Genomic DNA, 366 nt, shown 5'->3' on the forward strand with positions numbered 1-366 from the left:
CGTGTTAATGTCCATGGTTTCACTATCTCTGGGATGTGACCAAAAGTTTGTCTTATAATGACACATTTTACATTTATAGAAAAACTGTGTCATTAAACCATGGCGGCGACTATTTACAAGATGCCAATCTTTAAATTGACACTCAATTCCACGCGCGTGGTTATCAAATGTCCTATGCAGTTCTTTATGAAAAAAAGAAATGTCTATAATGCGATTACCTTCAGGCTCATGATCTTGGATACGATTTTTATCCAGATCGCCTTGTGGTTCGATGACGAGAGTATCATCATCTTCGCAAATGTGGACATTTTCATACGTACCTTTATTTTTTGTGTCTACGCATGCATCTGATGTACTGACTTCATT

General features: G+C 37.2%; 1 protein-coding gene across 1 annotated transcript; it reads right to left on the bottom strand.

Moving 5' to 3' along the window:
• Window positions 1-23: 23 nt before the first annotated feature.
• LOC105460669 lies at window positions 24-363 on the bottom strand (the record flags this gene model as incomplete). Its single annotated transcript, XM_011707165.1, has 1 exon — window positions 24-363. A coding segment is annotated over one exon (340 nt), but the record flags the coding sequence as incomplete, so codon positions are not given.
• Window positions 364-366: the final 3 nt, after the last annotated feature.

This window comes from Wasmannia auropunctata, unplaced genomic scaffold, assembly GCF_000956235.1.
Source record: "Wasmannia auropunctata unplaced genomic scaffold, wasmannia.A_1.0 LD317942.1, whole genome shotgun sequence".
Taxonomy (NCBI): domain Eukaryota; kingdom Metazoa; phylum Arthropoda; class Insecta; order Hymenoptera; family Formicidae; genus Wasmannia; species Wasmannia auropunctata.